Source organism: Schistocerca nitens, chromosome 3 (assembly GCF_023898315.1).
Source record: "Schistocerca nitens isolate TAMUIC-IGC-003100 chromosome 3, iqSchNite1.1, whole genome shotgun sequence".
NCBI classification, from domain to species: Eukaryota; Metazoa; Arthropoda; class Insecta; order Orthoptera; family Acrididae; genus Schistocerca; species Schistocerca nitens.
In genome coordinates, this window is record NC_064616.1 from 192,792,158 (window position 1) to 192,808,834 (window position 16,677).

The following is a 16,677-nucleotide window of genomic DNA, read 5'->3' on the forward strand; positions in this document are numbered from 1 at the left end:
CCTCCTAACCAACCATTTCGAAGTGTTGTCTTTCACTGAAACTGTTAAGTCCTATGTCAAGAGATGGCAGATGCAAAAGGGTAGGGATCTATCACTCGTTGGAAGTTCAAAGGTATGGCGAATAATGGTCCCCATTAGGAAAATAGACGCAAGCGACAGGAAGGAACACCAGGTGCAATCAGTGTGTACGCTTAGGGTCCTCATTCAACCTGTTGAAGATGCTATTCCAGCAACTACTGAGGGATTACACTGCAGCCAACTGCAGACTGCGGCACATGTCAGAACAAATGATGCCTGTAATCTGGGCTCCAAGGTCACAGTTGCATCATTCCAGTGACTGGCAAGAAAGTTTGAGAAGACCAGCCTCGCAGATGAAGTTTCAATGAAGCTCATAATTTGCAGTATTGTCCCCAGAACTGATTGTGGCCCCCCTGGTTCTTAGTTGAGGGGAAAGAAAAGCTCAGTTCGCTTGTATGTAAGTTCCCCACTCACAGTGTACCTATCGGTGGAGACTTTAATCACCCAACAATCAACTGGGAAATTACAGTTTTGTTAGTGGTGGACTATGAAACATTACTATATGCCTTCTCTGAAAGCTACGTAGAACAGATAGTTTGTAACTCCACTCATCATGTAAATTTATTAGACCTAATGGCAACAAATGCCATTAGACCCCTTTGAGGATGTCCACATCACAGCTGGTATCATGACCATGACGCAGCTGTGGCAACAATGATTACCGATGTACGAAGGACAACTAAAACAAGTAGAAAGATATATATGTTCGGTAAACTAGATAAAGAACTGCGGAGTCATATCTCAATCAGGAAATAATGGGAGCAGCCCTCCATGGTATACAGTCACTTTGAAGGAACTCCTAAAGAAACAGGACTACTGCATAATAGATGTAAAACAAAGCATAGTGCTATAGATAGAGAGATGCTGACTGAAATGCATTTGCCTGTCAAGGGAGCAATGTGTGAACCTTCAAAGACTACTGTAGCAGAATATTGTCAAATGATCTTTCACAAAACCCAAAGAAATTCTGCTCATATGTAAAGGCTGTTAGTGACACCAAAGTTAGTGTCGAATCGCTCGCAAATGAGACTGGAACTGAAGTTGAGGGTATCAAAACAAAAGCTGAAATGTTTCATTCCATTTTGACATGTTCATCTATAAAAGAACATCTAGGAGAAGTGAACCAATTTAATTTTTGTACCAGTGAAAAGATGTGTGCAATAAGTATTAGTGGCAATGGTGTCAAGAAACAGCTAAAATTGTTAAAATTGGACAAAGCTCCAAGGCCCAATGGAATCCCTATCAGATTCTATACTGAATCTGCAGCTGAATCAGACACTCTTCTAATTATAATCTATCACAGATCCCTACAACAAAAAACTGTGCCCAAAAGTTGGAAGAAAGCACAAGTCACACCTGTTTACAAGAAGGGTAGTAGAAGTGATCCACAAAACTACCATCCAATATCCTTGACATCAGTTTGTTGTAGAATCTTAGAATATACTCTGGGCTCAAACATAATGAGGTATCTCAAACAGAACAATGTCCTCCAGCATGGGTTCTGAAAACATCAATCATGCGAAACCTACCTCACACTTTTCTTATATGCCATACTGAAAGCTTTGGATCAAGGCAGCCAGGTAGATGCAGTATTTTTTGATTTCTCAAAAGCATCTGACTCAGTACCACATCTATGCTTATTATTGGAAGTAAGATGATATGGGGTATCAAACAAAATTTGTGATTGGACTGAGGCTTTTTCGGTAGGGAGGACACAGCATGTTATCTTGGACGGAATGTCTTTGTCAGATGTAGAAATAACTTCAGGTGTGCCTCAGAGGAGTGTGTTGGGACCCTTACTGTTCATGTTGTATATTAATGACCTTGCAGATAATATTAATAAGAACCTCAGGATTTTTGTAGATGATGCAGTTATCTATAATGAAATACTGCCTAAAAGAAGCTGTATAAATATTCAGGTAGATTTTCAAGATTTCAAAGTTGTGCAAAGACTGGAAACTTGCTTTAAATGTTCAGAAAAGTAAAATTGTGCACTTCACAAAATGAAAAAAAAAGTATCTTATGACTATAGTATCAATGTATCACAGCTGGAATATGCCAACTCATACAAATACCTGGGTGTGACACTTTGTAGGGATACGAAATGGCATTATCACGTAGACTCAGTCATGAGTAAAGGAGGTTGTAGACGTCTGTTTGTTGGTAGAATACTGGGGAAATGCAATCAGTCTGCAAAGGAGTTTGCTTACAAATCACTCATGTTACCTGTTCTAGAATTTTGCTCAAATGTGTGGGACCCATACCAAATTGAACATACACAGAGACAGGTAGCATGAATTGTCACAGGCTTGTCTGCCCTATGGGGGAGTGTTGCAGCAGCAGTGAAGAAATTCACTTGACACTCTTGAAGAGAGACGTAGAGTATGCCAAGAAAGTCTGCTTACAGTGTTTGAAGAACTGGCTTTAAATGATGACTCTAACAATGTACTACAACCACCTATATATCACTCACATAGTGATTGTGAGGACAATATTAGGTTAATTATAGAACGCAAAGAAGATTTAAACAATCATTCTTCCCAAACTCCATATGTCAATGGAACGGGAAGAAACCCTAATAACCGGTACAATGGAAAGTATTCTCTGCCATGCACTCCATAGTGGTTTGTGGAGTGTAGATGTAGATAGTCGAGCACAAGAACAAGACTTCATAGCACCATTTGTTTTGCACAATTTTGCCAGAAAAGCTCTGTCCTTTTTCCAGAGAAGGACAGGACTCACATACTTCGATATGTTGTAGAGCTGGCTTTTATCAAAATTAACAGAACATGCCAGAAATATCATTTTTCAGCAGTAGGGTACACCACTACACAGACAAATATAAGAACAGTATTTCTCAACAATGAGCCATCTGAATAATGGATCAGCCATACAGTGCATACAGATCTCTCGTTGCACCATTGGTATCCAAAATCACCTGATTTTACTAAGGTTTTTGTGGCAGTCCGAGAAAACTCCATGTATGTACCTCCCCTTCTGACAAATCTGGGTGAAGTATGATGCTGCATAGTACCAGCAGTGACTGTGGTAACCCACATTGACACAGAAGCATGGGTCAAGTTTTAACTATTGTGTGGATGTTTACTGAGCATCCAGTGGAAGGTATACTGAACATTTATACTGTATAAATGAAAACCTAAACGTAATTACAGGTTGGTTGGTTTGAAGTATAAAGAAACCAAACTCCTTGGTCATCAGTCCCTTGTTCCATTGAACTAAGTCCATGGGATAAAACTGAAAACATACACAAGACACCACAGGAGTTCGAGATGGACAAAAAGTAAAAACACAAAGCTGAACACACTAGGGACAACAGAAGTCAGGAAAAGCACAGACATACAAGAAACAGGCAGAAGAGCTTAAAACAGTACAGCAGATGGCCTGGGATGGCTGATCACAGGGATATAAAAGGATGAGCCAGCCACTCTGCAACATATTAAAATCTCTAACCTAAAAGGACAAGGGTAGAAAGCACAGGGAGACAAAGGACAGGAAATAAAACTTAAACTGAAGAATAAAAACCAGTGTCATGTAGAAAATATAGAACCAAGTTAGCTGTGGAGGCAATGTCTCCTAAAATTGAAGGAAGGGAGTCAGGGAGATTAAAGTTCCGTCTCAGGGCAGCGAGATGTGGACAGTCCACCAAAAGGTGGATCACTGTCAAATGTGAACCGCAGCAATAACATGGTGGGGCCTCATGCCAGAGAAGATAGCCACGCGTGGCCATGTGTGGCCGATGTGAAGGTGGCAGAGAACCACAGAGACCCTGCGAAAAGGCCGCAGAGAAGACTTCCACTCAGTTGTGCTCTCCTTGATGGCGTGGAGTTTATTGGGCGTAACTAAGCTGCGCCATTCAGCATCCCAAATCCTGAGAACTTTGCGGCGTAACACCGATCGGAGGTCAGGTTCGGGTATTCCAATCTCCAGAAGCGGCGAGTGACCTGTTTGGCCAGTCGGTCAACGAGCTCATTGCCCGGGATGCCGACATGCCCTGGGGTCCATACAAAGACTACTGATCGACCAGATTGTTCAAGGGCATAAACCAACTCCTGGATAGTTGTTACCAGAGGATGGCATGGGTAGCACTGATCAATGGCCTGTAAACCACTCAGTGAATCACTGCAGACCAGGTAGGACACACCGGGGCAGGAACAAATATGCTCAAGGGCACAAGAGATGGCCACTAACTCGGCAGTGAAGATACTGCTGCCATCTGGCAAGGAGCACTGTTCGATACAGGCTGCGTGAGCATAGGCAAAGCCTATGCTACCATCAACCAGCAAGCCGTCAGTATAGGTGGCTTCAGAACCCCGGGATTCGTCAAGGATAGATAAAAAGTGACTGCGGAGTGCCTCAGGAGGAAAAGAGTCCTTATGAAAACGTGATAGGTTCAGCCATAGTTTCGGCCGAGGCATACAACATGGAGGCATATGTGTATGGACCCGCACGAGACGCTGGAAAGGAAAGGACTAGAGTTCCAACAGTAGGGAATGGACACGTACAGCGATCGTTATCCCTGACTGAGACCGCCGTTCCGGGAGATGAACCACAGTGCTCGGGAACAAAAGACGGTAATTCGGATGCTGAGGAGAGCTATGGACAAGTGCCGCATAGTGGGCGATCAGTTGGCAGCACCTGATGTGCAATGGAGGGACTCCAGCCTCCACTAGTAGACTGGCCACTGGACTCATTTGAAAGACAGACCCCGCAGTGGTGCACAGTATCAAGCAGCAGCAATGCTGAGGGTGCTGATGAACCATACACTACACTCCCATAGTCAAGTCGTGACTGAACTACGGCTTTGTAGAGCTGCAGTAATGTAGAGCGATCTGCCCCCCAAGTGGTGTTGCTCCGGCAGTGGAGGGCGTCAAGATGCCGCCAGCACTTTCGCTTAAGCTGACAAATTTGGGGGACCCATGTTAGTCGGGCATCAAAAACCAGTCCTAAAAAGTGATACCCGTAGTAGATGGCCATCAAGAAAAAAAGCAGGGTCAGGGCGGACTGTACGTCGCCCACAGAAGTGCAAAACACAGGTCTTGTCGGCAGAGAAGTGAAACTCATGGGCGAGAGCCCATGACTGCGCTTTCCGAATGGCTCCCTATAGTAGTCGGCGTTCAGCAACACAAATGGTTGAGGAACTGAAATAAGGGCAGAAATCGTCAACGTATAAGGAGGGCGACAATGACGGCCCTACAGCTGCTGCTAGGCCATTTATAGGGACTAAAAACAGTGGAATTCTCAATACAGAGCCCTGCAGGACCCCATTCTCTTTGATATGGGAGGAGCTAAAGGAGCCTCCTACTTGAACACGGAAGGCACGTAGGGAGAGAAAGTTCCGTATAAAAATTGGGAGCGAGCCACGGAGGCCCCACTCATGCAACGCGACAAGGATGTGGTGGCGCCAGGTTGTGTCGTAGGCCCTCTGTAAATAAAAAAAGATGACTACCAGATGTTGGCGCCTGGAAAAAGCCCTTTGGACGGCAGACTCAAGGCACACCAAATTATCTGTCGTTGAGTGGCCTCGGCGGAAACCACCTTGGGATGGAGCCAGAAGGCCCCGAGACTCCAGGAGCCAACACAACCTCCAGCTCACCATTCGTTCGAATAATTTGCAGAGAACATTGGTGAGGCTAATGGGGCGGTAGCTGCCCAACACTGTGGAGTTCTTCCCAGGTTTCAACACTGGGACGATGACGCTGTCTTGCCACTGGGACAGTAACACTCCCTCGCCCCAGATGCGATTCAAGATATACAGAATCTGATGCAGTGAGGCCACAGACAGATGTTTGAGAAATTGGGAGTGAATTCGGTCAGGACCTGCAGCTGTGTCAGGACAATGGGCTAGGGCACTGAGGAATTCCCACTCAGTAAAAGGAGCATTGTATGGCTCAGGATGGTGTGATGTGAAAGACAAGTGCTGTTGTTCTGCCCGATCTTTCAATGAACGAAAAGCTGGGTGATAACTTGTAGGTGCAGAACACCGAGCAAAATAACTCGGCAATTTCACCGGAGTCGGTGCACACTGTCCCATTTACTGAAATCCCAGGCACCCCCAGTGGGATCGGGTAACCATAAAGGCGGCAAATCCGAGTCCACACCTGAGAGGCAGGGGTACGAGAACCAATGGAGGAAAAATATCGTTCCTTGCGCTCTTACTTCTGTCGTCGTATCAGGCGACGGGCACGGGCACGAAGCCGCTTAAAAAGAATGAGAGTCTCCAACGATGAATGCCGCTTATGTCGTTGGAGGGCCCGCCTACGTTCTTTGATGGCCTCAGCGATTTCCGGCGACCACCAAGGCACAGTTTTACGCTGAGGGCACTAGGAAGAAAGAGGAACCGCGAGTTCTGCAGCTGATATGATCGACGCAGTGACCTGCTCGACCACCACATTAATAGAGCCATGAGCGGGAGTGTCAACAGTGGCAGCAGATGTGAAAGCCAGCCAATTGGCCCTATTAAGGGCCCATCGCGGCAGACGTCCAGAAATGTGATGCTGGGGTAGTGACAGGAAGATTGGAAAGTGGTCACTACCACACAAGTCTTCATGAACCCTCCAATGGACGGATGGTGAAAGTCCTGGGCTGCAAAGCGAGAGGTAAATGGCCGAATAAGTGCCATGAACCACAATGAAGTGTGTGGGGTCTCTTGTATTTAAATGGCAGAGGTCGAGCTGAGAGAGAAGATTCTCGACATCTCTACCCCAGCCAGTAATCATGGCGCCATCCCACAAGAAGTTATGGGCATTGAAGTCCCCCAACAGTAGGAATGGTGGTGAGAGTTGGGAAATCAGAGCAGCCAATTCATTAAGAGGTACTTCACCATCCAGAGGAAGGTAGACATTACAGGCGGTAATATCCAAGGTTGTCCTTATCCTCACAGCAACAGCCTCTAAAGCTGTATGAAGAGGCACTGATTCAGAGTAAACAGAGGTAAGGGTATACAGACATATGCTACCTGATGCCCTGTTACAGTCAGTCCGATTTTTATAAAAACCCTGATAGCCATGAAGGGCAGGGGCCCACATTACTGGGAACCAGGTTTCTTGGAGTGCAATACAGAGAGCAGGTGTTGAGCTCAAAATCTGTCTTAGTTCAGCCAAGTGGTGGAAAAAACCGCCACAATTCCAATGGAGGATAATGTTTTCTGTGTTCTGTGAAGGCATGGAAGGATGGAGGATGCAGGTTACTCCCTAGAGTCAGTTGCTGCTACTGGTGGAGGACTAATGGCTAGGAACATTTTATTGGAGGCATCGGCGAGAGCTAGATCCTCAAGGGACACTAGAAGCTCCACCTGGTCCTCAGAGGCGGAACTGGTGGGTAGTGGTGGAGTGGGGACCACTGGAACCTCTTTCGGTGGAACGGGTTCTTTCTTCTTCTTCACCTTCGGTTTGTCCTCCCGCCGCTCTTTCGAAGTTTACTGAGAGGGCTTCCCAGAAGCAGCATCAGGTAAGGTCGAAGAGTGGGAAGCCCTTCGACCTGCAGCCTGTGGCTCCTTGAGCCACTGGCTAACTTCCACTTGTACACTGTGTGGGGCCTTTGAGGGTAGAGCCCCAAAGGACCCCGTAGGTGGGAGAGGGGCCGAAGAAGGGGGGCACTCCTTCAGTTGAGATGCGGGGACCGGCAGTCCCGACGGTCGGGAGGGCGTTGCTCCTGAAGATGGAGGTGTGGGAGCAACAGTGAGAGGGGGAGCCCCCACCGCTGAGGGGGCAGGTGTGGTCACTGAGGAACTGGAAACTTGTGCAGTTGCAACGGCATATGAAGCGTACATGCGGACTGGCTTTAACCGCTCAAAATTTTTCTTAGCCTCCGTGTAGGTTATACGATCCAAGGTCTTGTATTCCATTATTTTTCATTCCTTCTGTAAAACTGGGCACTCCGGCAAGCAAGTGGAGTGGTGCCCCCACAGTTGACACAGACAGGAGGGGGAGCGTATAGAGCATAAGGATGAGAAGGACGTCCACAATCACAGCATATAAGGCTGGAATTACTGTTGGAAGACATATGTCCAAACTTCCAGCACGTGAAACACCGCATAGGGGGAGGGATGTATGGCTGGACATTGCAGTGATACACCATCACCTTGACCTTTTTGGGTAAGGTGTCCCCCTCGAAAGCCAAGATGAAGGCACCGGTGGCAACCCTATGGTCCTTCGGGCCCCTGTATATGCGCTGGACGAAGTGAATACCTCGCCACTCGAGGTTGGCGCGCAACTCATCATCGGACTGCAGAAGGAGGTCTTTGTGAAAGATAAGACCCTGGACCATGTTGAGACTTTTATGGGGCATTATGGAGACAGGAACATCACCCAGGTGGTCGCAGGTGAGGAGCATCCTCGACTGAGCAGATGATGCTGTCCGAATTAGGACAGACCCAGAACACATCTTGGACAAACCGTCCACCTCCCCATAATTGTCTTGTAAATGTTCAACAAAGAACTGAGGCTTCAAGGTGGTGAAAGATTCCCCATCAGAACGCATACAAACTAAGAATCGGGGTGAATATGGCTCATGGCGTTCTTTTCCTGACGTTCCTCCCACAGTGTGGCCACGGAGGGGAACGAGCTTGAATTATGTTTGCTGGCATTGAACTGATGCTTTTCGCGCTTTGAGACTGCTGGTTGAGGACCAGCGACAGATGACAGACTCTGCTTCATTGCGGGTCAATCTGCACTGATGCCACCCACTCCAACCAAGGGCCCTCCCCACGGGTGCCACCCAGCCACATCAAGGGTCACCTGGCAGCATGGCCATTGCCAGGAGTCCCGATGCCCCAGGGAGATAGGCATTTACTCCTTGGCATACATGGGGAGTTAACGGCGCAGGCATCAGTAGAGCGATCCCCGTGTTGTCAGGGGGCTACAACAAACAGGGTACATGGCAGCCCCACCACAACAGACAGGCTACCGTGCTGGATATTACTTGACAAGTAGTCCATGGTCGTCGTCAGTGCACAGTGCATGGTGGAAATTGCACCCAGGAATGTTTCCATGCCCAAGAGATGGAGAGCAGGTGGGACTGCAATGCAACAACGAATAAGCTGGCTAAAGGTCTCAACGCACGATGCACACAACGCACCAAGTAAGGCGCTTTTCCCCAATCGGCTCACTCTTCGGAATAATTTTGAAATATGGAGGTCAAACCCAAGAGGGGACCATCACATATAAGGGCCAAAATGTTTGAGACTCCTTTTAGTCGCCTCTTATGACAGGCAGGAATACCGCAGGCCTATTCTTAACCCCGAACCCGCAGGGGGCTGTAATTATAGAATGCACCCCAAGGTTGTATGTTCATGCATGTGAAGCACACATATTTATATGGTTCTTTTGAAAACAAAGACTTTTTTTCACCTCTATGCACAACTTAAAAAATTCATCTGAAGTTTCTAATTTCATTCATGTAGAATGATATAGTCTTGAGAAATCCGATGGATCTTTTTGAAACACCCTGTATTATGAATGTGCAATCTAAACTGTCATGTAATGTTATTCAACATCTTGTACATGTCACAAATATTCATTACAAAACTAGTGCCCTGCACGTGGCCACACTTGTGTCATATTCAACTCTTGTGGTCTTGCTTATATTCATGTCACTGTAAAAAACAAACAAAAATTAATATAAGAAAGGTTATACTTACAATGTAAATATTTTGGCAACTCATTTCATGGAATAACGTGATGCATGAAACCTCATACACGTATTACCCAGTGCTGTAAGACACGTTGCATTCTTGCGTAAGAGCTGTTGCTCATATCCCACTAGTTCTATGTTGTGTGATGATGATGATGATGATGATGATGATGATGATGAGTCCAATACTTCTTTACAGAGCGTAGGGGAGCGACGCGGGAGAACCGCGCCGCCTTACTAGGCAAGGTCCTAGTGGAGGTGGTTTGCCATTGCCTTCCTCCAACCGTAATGGGAATGAATGATGATGATGAAGATGACACAATAACACCCAGTCATCTCGAGGGAGGAAAAATTCCTGAACCCGCCGGGAATCGAACCTGGGACTCCGTGCTCGGGAAGCGAGAACGCTACGAGGGGCGGGGTAAAAATCTGGGTAAAACATCAGTTTTAAAAATTAAAACGTCTCGTAACTTCTAATTTATGGTATAATTAAATACATCAATTTTATGAAGGTCTTCAGAAGGCAGACCACTACTCCATCCTATTGTGTCCAACAGTCATTTTCACATAACAATGTTGAACTATTTTTCAAGTATGACAATGAGTAGGACAACCCACACGAAAAGCACTTAAATTAAATGAGATGTAATTACTTACTGCAGCAAAGATTGCTTTGATATCTTGGTCCACACTGGGTTGCTCATACGTTCTATGTTCTTTAAGATTTGTTTCCGAACGAAGGATTTGCTCAAGACAATATCTTCATCTTCTTCTTGTTGGGTTGGTGCTGCACAAAACGTTTAAAAAAACATTAAGAGGCATAGATGATCGAGAAATGAAGTAAATATTTAAAATACTTTAAGTTCAAGATGTCTTCTTCAGTACAAAAATAGAAAATACAGATTAGAGAGAGAGAGAGAGAGAGAGAGAGAGAGAGAGAGAGAGAGAGAGGGGATGGGGGGAAAGCAGAGGGGATGAGGGGGAGGCAGAGGGGATGGGGGGCAGGCAGAGGGGATGGGGGGCTGGCAGAGGGGATGGGGGGGGAGGAGGAGTAGAGTGTGTGTGTGTGTGTGTGTGTGTGTGTGTGTGTGTGTGTGTGTGTGGATGGGGGGGGGGGGGGGGGGAATTGCTGAATCTGACAACTGTAGTCTTCCAAGAAACTATCTACCATACGTAAATGAAGCCAAAAGTCTATGTCACTCTTGGGCCTACACAATGAATGTTGACAGATTTCTCTTTACTTGTTTGCCTGTCACTTTATTACAATGGCATTTTATTGGTATTTAAAGTAATACTTCATCAACTGTCATTTCATATACCATATGTTATATACTGCCTCCCTTTCAAGTTGAAAATTGTAAGCAATACAGTGCACCTCTGTTCTTTCACTGCTCTCCACATTTAATCATGTAGGCTGTCAGTAAAATCAACACAAGACATTAACAGCAGCACAATAAGCATATAACCACTGGGGGTAAATTTATAAAGTGGATGTGGAGATTTGGTAAGACAAACTAAAAGCAAAAATAATGTAACACAATGTAGAAGCAATAGAAACATCAGGAGTATCATGGAACAATAAATAATGAATTTTGAAATATTTTAACCAAAGAATCATATTATTAGTGAGACTCAAAGATGATAAAATGACACTATTTTTTGTTTCAGCATTTACCATTCTATGAACGGCTGTATCACTGCACATGAAGTACCTTCTGATAACTAGTCACTGTGTTGGTCATTGAGTTACCTTGTTATTCACTTGGGGTGACTTATCATGACATGAGAAATTCACTATCAGCATCACTATAGCCCAAAATCTGAAATATGGGCTTTCTATTTACAAACTTGGATTTGGCTGGTGTTGGATATAGAGGTAAAACAATGTTTTAGGGGGAACACCAAGTCATAAAAAAGACTGTCATGGAATACATTGAGCATCCTAAAATTCAAGATCAAACTTTATTAACATACGTATTTCCAAATAGGTGTTGCTGTCCACACTTCCACCTGAGTTAGCAACCAGCATAGCAGCATTACAGGTCCGGCCTTTACGATTCAAAATAACTGGACTATCAGCTCCACCACAGCTGCTTTCAGTATCTGTAAAGTAAAAGAAAGCATAATGAACCTGAACAGATATGAATGCTGATAAATGCCTAAACTACTTCCAGTACACGAACAGTCTGTTGGAAAATTTGCATGATGAAATCTGTAAAAACAGCAGGACACTACCTGTGTTCAATTCATTACAACAGAACAGAATTACCCCAGTTATGAAACATTACACCTGTAATTAAAAGTGGGTGAATGTCTCAGTCTGCCATCCTGATCTGTGTTCCTAAATAAACCCATGTGAACTGGGAGAGTTTCTTTGGTATCCAATTCCTCTCCCCATTTTTGTGGTGTGTGTGTGTGTGTGTGTGTGTGTGTGGTGTGTGCGCACTTGTCAGCATACTATATACGTTGGCCACCCTCCATCACACAGTCCTTTTGCTGTCCACGACACTGCGGGGGGGAGTGATGATGGGGTGATGCCCAACTGTGAACTGTGTTGTCCAGTGTCTGCACAGTCGTCGTCGTCGTTGTCGTCGTCGTCGTCGTCATCGTCATCATCAGGTGCAGACCTCACTGTACAGGAATGCTTTTCTTTCTCTGGCTCAGGGCAGGATTCCACACCTGACTCAGTTGTAGGCCATATCTTTATTAATTACATCATCTTTGACCCTAATTTCAAAGGCCATTATAATCATGCAATCCCAGATTGAGGAAGATTGCCTACATATATTGATTTTGTTGTAATCTACAGCTTTTATATTATGATTGGCCATGGATGATTTAATGCTCTGGTGTAATTCAGTGTGGTGTATGTGCGCACGGCCCCTCTCTTTTACTGCGCATTAGTTTCCCTAAAGTATGTTTTCCCACACTAGCAGGAGATTTGGTCACACCTGGTGTGCGAAGGCCTCAATCACCCTTTACTGGACCTAGTAGTGTCACTGTCTTGGGGGGTGGACAAAATACACATTGAACATTATGTCACACCAAGATTCTCCCGACTTTCTTGGAGATATTGCCAATAAACAGTACGCACGCTTGTGGTTTGTACTGTGCATCTCTTTTTCTTCCTACCATTGTCTAGGTATAATCTGCTTAAACACAGGCCTTATCTGTTTTCTGCTGCACCCATTTCTTTGGAATGATGTTTCCAGGTGTTTCAGTTGAGCTGGAGGGCTGTCTTGATTGCACCTGATTGCAGATGGATTGCACTCAGTGAAAAAAATGTGTAAAACGGCTTCATGTTGGGAGTTGTGGTGACCATGGGATAACTGTCGATACACATCAGTCTGTGTAGGTTTTCCGTACACACTATGGCCTAGCTCGCCATCTGGTTTCTGTTTCACCAGGACATCAAGGAATGGGAGGGCACTATTCTGTTCCACATCCATGGTAAACTGTATGCTGGGGTGAAGTCAGTTGAGGTGATGGAGAAATTCATCTAAGGTGCCCCACTCACATGGCCAAATGATGTCATCCACATAAGAGTAGAAACATGTTGGTTTTAGTTGGGCTTGCTTCACGGCCTTCTCCTTGAAATCTTCCCTCAACAAATTCATCAGAACCAGCGACAGAAACACCCTATGGCAATGCTGCCCATCTGTTCAAAATACCCATTGAGCAGGGAAGGATGGTCTCTTGATTTCCTGCTTATCAGTTCCACGGAGTCCTTTTGTGGAAAGCTCCCTGACAGGAGCAGAGTGATGGAGGGGGTAATGGTCAACAGATATAGGCTGTTGACAAGAGCAGAGCAACAGTCATCGGGAACCACCTGAAGATGACAACGAGCGTGTGTGCCAAACTACTATGGAGAATTTACAATGTAACAGGGGCAGACACTCAAGAATTTTACAATGACAAACTGAAGACCAGCATTTGTTGCAAATGAATGCCAACTCTATTTATATGCAAGTAAATGTAATGAAATGAATAAAGTAGCAGTGGCAAATCAACAGTGACACTTCCCTCTTTTGGACAACAGGTGAATCTATCTCATCCCAAAGCCCGAGTGACCTGCTCCCCATTTCTAATCTTACCCTCTTTCCTTGCCAAGAAAAGATATGTTCATTTTTTGCACTTTTAGATGTGTACTTAGGATTTCTGCCACCTGAAGGCACTGGCCAGTCATACTGTCTCCTTGTAGTTTTACCTTATTTATATACTTCCTCATAACTGTTTGGAGTGACTAAGTGTATCCAGAGTAATTCTGTTCTTCTACTATTCTGAGCACATTGTAGAGCTCACTTCTTTATGTAAATATTACACCAGAGTTATTCCTTATGAGACTAATGAGGTACTACCTGTTCTATGACGATACGAACTCGATGAAACTTTCCTACTTCTAGTGCGACAACAGGCTAAACATGCTGCTGACAGATGATGGTAAGGTTTGGACACAGGTTTCTGCACCTCCTTTAAGCCACCATCCAAGTCTTCAGTTTCTGATGAAGATGAAGATGATTCCAACAATGAATCTGCTCCAACAGGTTCATCTAAAATAAGAAAGAAATACTTCCTAGGTTCATGATAGTTAATACCAGCGTTAAAGTGACAGCCACACGTAAGGTGTTGAAAACTTCTCATAAGAAAAAAATATAAAATCATCTAATGCACATGAAAACACCAAAATAGTCTGTTTTAACCTTTTACATAGAGCGCGCATAATTAAACAGCGTGCATCTCCATGGCCAGCCTAAAGAGGCCACCTCACAGCGGCACAGATGGCATAGCAATCAATACGCTGTGTGCAAAACAGCCATATATAAGACAGCATGCTGGGCCCTCAGACACACTAATATTTATGTGGTTATTGTATACTTCACTGTTAGTTTGTGCCTTAGTGTAATCCTTCATTTCATGTGTTTGTAATGACTACAATGTTATTCAGTGTCCAAGTATTTTCCTTTATATAGAAGAGAATTAAAAGTTGGTTGGTGGGAATTCTGAGAGAGAGAGAGAGAGAGAGAGAGAGAGAGAGAGAGAGAGAGAGAGAGTGTGTGTGTGTGTGTGTGTGTGTGTGTGTGTGTGTGTGTGTGTGTGTGCGCACAACATTACAATATTTTTGGTGACAAGTGTGGTGTTCTACTCAGCACATTCAGTTTCGCGGTTCACTATGGCCTATATGTCAGTAGGAAAAATTCTTCAATCCCTTGTTGTACAGCAGTTAGTTCTCACCAACCAGCAGCAGGCTTTTTCCAGGGAACAAAACACTTTAGCAGCCTTGATGACATCACTGGATTGGCCGACTTTGACGTAACACCCATAGTATTCTCTGTACGAGGATTCTGTGGAAGACTGGGACGCATATGAAAAACGGCTTCATCAATATTTTCAAGCTTTTGGTGTCATCAACCCCAATATGTGTACAGCTAGTTCCTCTTCAGGAACCTGCTGGTCTCTCTTTTGATGAAACATATCAGTTGCTCTCTACTATCACTGCAAACATATCCATGTTGTTGTTGCTCATGCTGAGTTGCACTGTTGTCAAAAGCGGCCACAACATTCGTACAAAGCTTGGGCAGCAAAACATCACAGGCTTAGCCATCATTGCCAGTTTGTTACTGAAGCTCATTGGGACTTGTACACTGATTTCATCGTTCGTGATGCTGCAATACGCTTGACCTCTGATAGGGAAGTTGTGAATGCCATTTTACAATGTGAAAATCCCTCTCTCACAGAGGTTTTGTACATTTCCCAGTTGTTTGGGTATCTAGGGAAGCAGGAAATCAGACAAAAGCTTGGTGTGAAGTAGTGGCCATTGATTCTCCTCCTCAGCCATGGTCGGGTAGCTCATCGGGGGGTGGGGGTGCGGGGGGGGTGGGGGTGGGGTGGGGGGGGAGATGACATCACGGCTGTGCAATCATGGTCTCCATGATGCATGGGGCACTGCTGTGCTAAACAGCAACAGCAGTGAGTGTTTCAACAGCGGCCTTGTGCTCCTCTTGCATCTTGCCCTTATCATTTTGTTCAACATGAGTGAGTTGCACGTCCAAAGTGTTGTGTGACATGCAACTATTGCAAAAAAAGTGACATATTGCTTCTGTGTGTGACTCTCAACCTCCTGCATCAGACACATGAACATGGAAGTGAACTGGTTTCTCAAGTGACAGTAGCCCCAAACAAGTACATGTTATGGACATGATGTTAAAAATGCACAATTTGTTAAAAATGCAAGTAGACATGGGTGCAGCAGTGACTATGTTAAATTCTCAAACCTACGTGGATCTTGGACCACCGCTGTTGTCCCCTGTTTCTCATCAGTTGGTGACTTACAACAAACAACAAATATCCATACTGGGATAGTTTTCTACTCATGTAATGTATACGGCAGTTGTTCAGTCTTTGACCTTTCTAGTGGTGGATGATGCCAACACTAAAAGCTTATTTGGGCTAGACGCCTTCAAAATTTTTAGATTTTTTTGTTTCTGATGAAATGCATCTGGTATCAATTCATGTTCCGAATCAACTACTGGATGTGCCCTCCACAGAATTTTCCTCACTGTTTTTGGAAGGTTTCAAGTTTGTTACTTATTTCAAGGCTCACATCACAATGAAACCGATGATGTGTCCCTGTTTTCTGTGCCTGCTCAATCCCAACAGCTTTACGGGAACAAGTCCAAGCAGAACTTGATCGACTTACATCCTTGGGTATTTTCATGCCTGTCTCCTCTAATGAACGGTCTACAATGTTGGTAACTGTCACAGAACCTAATGGCAACCTTCAGCTCTGTGGTGATTTTCACAGTCTATTATTGATATCCTATCAGGATGAACTCTTGGCATAGCTTTCCGTAGGCCAATATTTTTCCAAAATAGACTTGTCAGAAGCCTACTTGCAACCGTCCTTGGATGATGATTACAAATGTATCTTCATAGTGAATCCCCCTTTAG

At 44.8% G+C, this 16,677-nt stretch overlaps 1 protein-coding gene across 1 annotated transcript in view; it reads right to left on the reverse strand.

The window, feature by feature from the left end:
* LOC126248137 (rapamycin-insensitive companion of mTOR) overlaps nucleotides 1–16,677 on the reverse strand; it is a 275,241-nt gene that overhangs the window by 18,868 nt on the left and 239,696 nt on the right. The window contains exons 25-27 of the mRNA XM_049948829.1: nucleotides 14,088–14,279; nucleotides 11,704–11,832; nucleotides 10,387–10,516 (exon numbers count right to left, since the gene is read on the reverse strand). Of these exons, the coding sequence (XP_049804786.1) occupies nucleotides 10,387–10,516; nucleotides 11,704–11,832; nucleotides 14,088–14,279 (451 nt within the window). The remainder of the gene's footprint in view (nucleotides 1–10,386; nucleotides 10,517–11,703; nucleotides 11,833–14,087; nucleotides 14,280–16,677) is intronic.